A 3,139-nucleotide genomic window follows, 5' to 3' on the forward strand; every position below is an offset into this window, starting at 1 on the left:
CGCCTCCTCCGGCTCCTCGGCGGCTGTGGCATCCGCGCCGGAGTCGCACGTGCAGGGCTCCGGCTCCGCGCGCTGGCGCTGCCGCACCGCGCCTGCGCAGAGCGAGCCGGGCCTGAGCCAGGGACCCGGGCCGCCCGCCCGCCTGGAGCGTGTCCGGAAGTGTTCCTGACGGCGACTCGTGCTGATGGGCACGCGTCCCGCCGCCCCTTGCATGCCCACGGGAGTCCACTGGGCCTGGAGTTGCTCCTGTCCCCCTTCTCCCTTTGGCTACCGGGAGGTTCCCGGCTGACTCACACCCCTTCTGCCCTGTCCCCCAGCCTCACCTCTAGTCTACCCACACTGCCTCCTAACCGTTACGTTTTTACTGTTTGCATGTTTACTCCAGCCGCACACGCCAGGCGGGGCTTTCTGGAAAGAAGCTGCGTGTGAGTAACGATTCCAGGTCTAAGGAACAAGGGGGCTCAGGCCGGGACAGTGGAATATTTAACAGAAGGGCCACAACTAGAACTCTAGTGCATAGCCTGAACCACGCACAGCCTGGGCCGGTGGGCCCACCCCGCCCAGGGAGGCCGGAGCGACCCGTCAGGGAGATGCTTGTTAGCGGGCTCTTTTTAAAGCAGCTGGTGCCGGACTGCATGATACGCAGCTTGCCAGCTGCTGCCCACTCAGTGGGCTTCCAGCATGGTGGGAGAGGCTCTGGTTCACGGTGTCCACAGGGAGGCCAGGGCAGGCCGGGCGCCAGAGACGTCCTTGTCCTTGGGCCTGGCTGCTGCGCTCAGCACTGTGTTCTCCCTGCAGCTCTAGCCAGCTGCCCCAGGCAGGTGGTGACCCCTGGACGCCAGGCTGGGCATCAGCCAGTGCCCTGTACACCATCCCTTGCCCTTGCAGGCAGCCTCCGGGCCCTCCCAAGGCTCAGTAGCCAAGGCCCAAGTCTGGAAGAAGTTGGGCTCTGCAGCCAGAAGGCTGGGTGTGTAAGGCGAGCCACTTGACGCTCTGTCTCAGAAAAATGGAGACGAAACCTCGCTGGTGCTGGTGGCACTGGGGCATCAGATGGACCTGAGGAGCCCTGGCCGCTCCCTGCCAGTCCCTGCGCCCAGGGACGGGTTGGGGTCTGGGCCTTGGCTGGGCTCACCTGACTTGCAGGTGGGGGTGTGTGCTGGCCCCAAGCACCTCGTCCACCTTCTCATGGGCCTTCTCTCTCCCACACTCCTCCCACTCCAGTCTCTGACTCTCGGCAGACATGAGTGTGTCAGCACAGGGGCCACCAGGCCAGCTCGGTGGCCCCCCTTGGCTGGGCAAATGGCCAGTGCCCTTCAGTGCTGCTATGTTGACGTCTCCAGGCTCTCCCAGCCCGGCTCACACTGGTATGCATGTCCCCCAGGCCTGCTCACACCAGCAGTGTGCGTGCCCCCCAGCCCAGCTCACACTGGCCAGCAGTGTGCGTGCCTCCATGGGCCTGCTCACACCAGCAGTATGTGTGTCCCCCAGCGCAGCTCACACCAGCAGTGTGCGTGCCCCCCAGGTCTGCTCACACTGGCCGGGAGTGTGCATGCCCCCCAGCCCGGCTCACACTGGTGTGCGTGCCCCCGGGTCTGCTCACACCAGCAGTGTGCGTGCCCCCCAGCCCGGCTCACACTGGCCGGGAGTGTGCGTGCCCCCCAGCCCGGCTCACACTGGTGTGCGTGCCCCCCAGCCCGGCTCACACTGGCCGGGAGTGTGCGTGCCCCCGGGTCTGCTCACACCAGCGGTGTGCGTGCCCCCCAGCCCGGCTCACACTGGTGTGCGTGCCCCCGGGTCTGCTCACACCAGCAGTGTGCGTGCCCCCGGGTCTGCTCACACCAGCAGTGTGCGTGCCCCCCAGCCTGGCTCACACTGGCAGTGTGCGTGCCCCGGGGCTGCTCACACCAGCGCTGTGCGTGGCGGGCACAGGTGCCCACACCCCTACCTTTCAGCAGCAGCTGGAACTCCTTCAGCAGCACCTCAGGTGGGATGATGGGGCCTGGGGGGCCCTGAGGCCCAGGGGGTCCGGGAGGCCCTGGTAGGCCGAGCTGAAGGGGAACCGTGACAGTGAGGCCTCGTGCGGGAGGTGGGAAACCGTGAGTGCCCCATCGGGAATGGGCAACGGGTCCCTGCCCAGGCCAGGCCCACAGAGGGGGACCAGACTGTCGAGAGTGGGTACAGCAGCTGCAGGCCCCTGTGCCCCACCGGAGACCACCCTGGGGAAGTCCTTCCGGCTCGTTCCCTGACTGCTGGCCCAGCCAGGATAGATGGTGGGGAGTGGGACCGGGGTGGGGAGACAGGGAGGGAACCTCTGGGCCTGCCTGGCATTCTAGGGGAACCAGGCTCCAAACTCAGGGTTCACCTGGGCCCACACTTGGCACTACTCCATGTTCCCTGCCTCCAGGCTGAGGTGTGAGGGTCGGGGGGGGCTTGTAGGAGCTGGCAGGGGGGGATGGAGGTGAGTTGGGGGCTCAGGGCAGGCCCACAGGTGGAGGCCCTCTCACACATGCACACACCCACACACACTAGACATACTTACACTCCACACACACACACTCACACACAAAACATGCATACATTCATACATTCTCCCACATGTTCACATACACTCACACACGTGCATAGGCATATGGACACACATTCTGATAACATGTTCTTGCACACTCCACACCCAGCCATACATACACACACTTGTGGGTGCATATGCACACACACTCACAGTCACACACACACATGCTCCCTCACACTCTCACACATGCTCCATCATGCTCACACAGGCCCATTCCCTCACATTCACTCTCATGCTCCATCACACGCACACACACATGCTCCCTCACACAGACACACTTCGTCACACACGCTCCCTGACACACACACTCCCTCTCTCACACTCACACACATGCTCCATCATACTCACACACACTCCCTCATTCACTCTCACGCTCCGTCACACACACTCACACATGCTCCCTCACACACACACTCCCTCACACTCACACACGCTCCCTGACACACACACTCCCTCCCTCACACTCACACACAGGCCTTGCTGTGTGTGACTGACACCGCGTGTGAGTGTGGTGGGGCCGACACCGCGTGTGAGTGTGGTGGGGCCGACACCGCGTGTGAGTGTGGTGGG

General features: G+C 64.0%; 1 protein-coding gene across 1 annotated transcript in view; it reads right to left on the reverse strand.

Annotated features, from left to right (window-relative positions):
- The window catches only part of ERFE (erythroferrone), a 15,025-nt gene that overhangs the window by 3,513 nt on the left and 8,373 nt on the right, over positions 1-3,139 (reverse strand). The window contains exons 7-8 of the mRNA XM_042780783.1: positions 1,946-2,074; positions 1-92 (exon numbers count right to left, since the gene is read on the reverse strand). The exon at positions 1-92 is cut by the window's left edge and continues 210 nt beyond it. Coding sequence (XP_042636717.1) covers positions 1-92; positions 1,946-2,074 — 221 coding nt within the window. The remainder of the gene's footprint in view (positions 93-1,945; positions 2,075-3,139) is intronic.

This window comes from Orycteropus afer, unplaced genomic scaffold (assembly GCF_000298275.1).
Source record: "Orycteropus afer afer isolate SDZICR_OR568_19922 unplaced genomic scaffold, OryAfe1.0 scaffold00006, whole genome shotgun sequence".
Taxonomy (NCBI): domain Eukaryota; kingdom Metazoa; phylum Chordata; class Mammalia; order Tubulidentata; family Orycteropodidae; genus Orycteropus; species Orycteropus afer.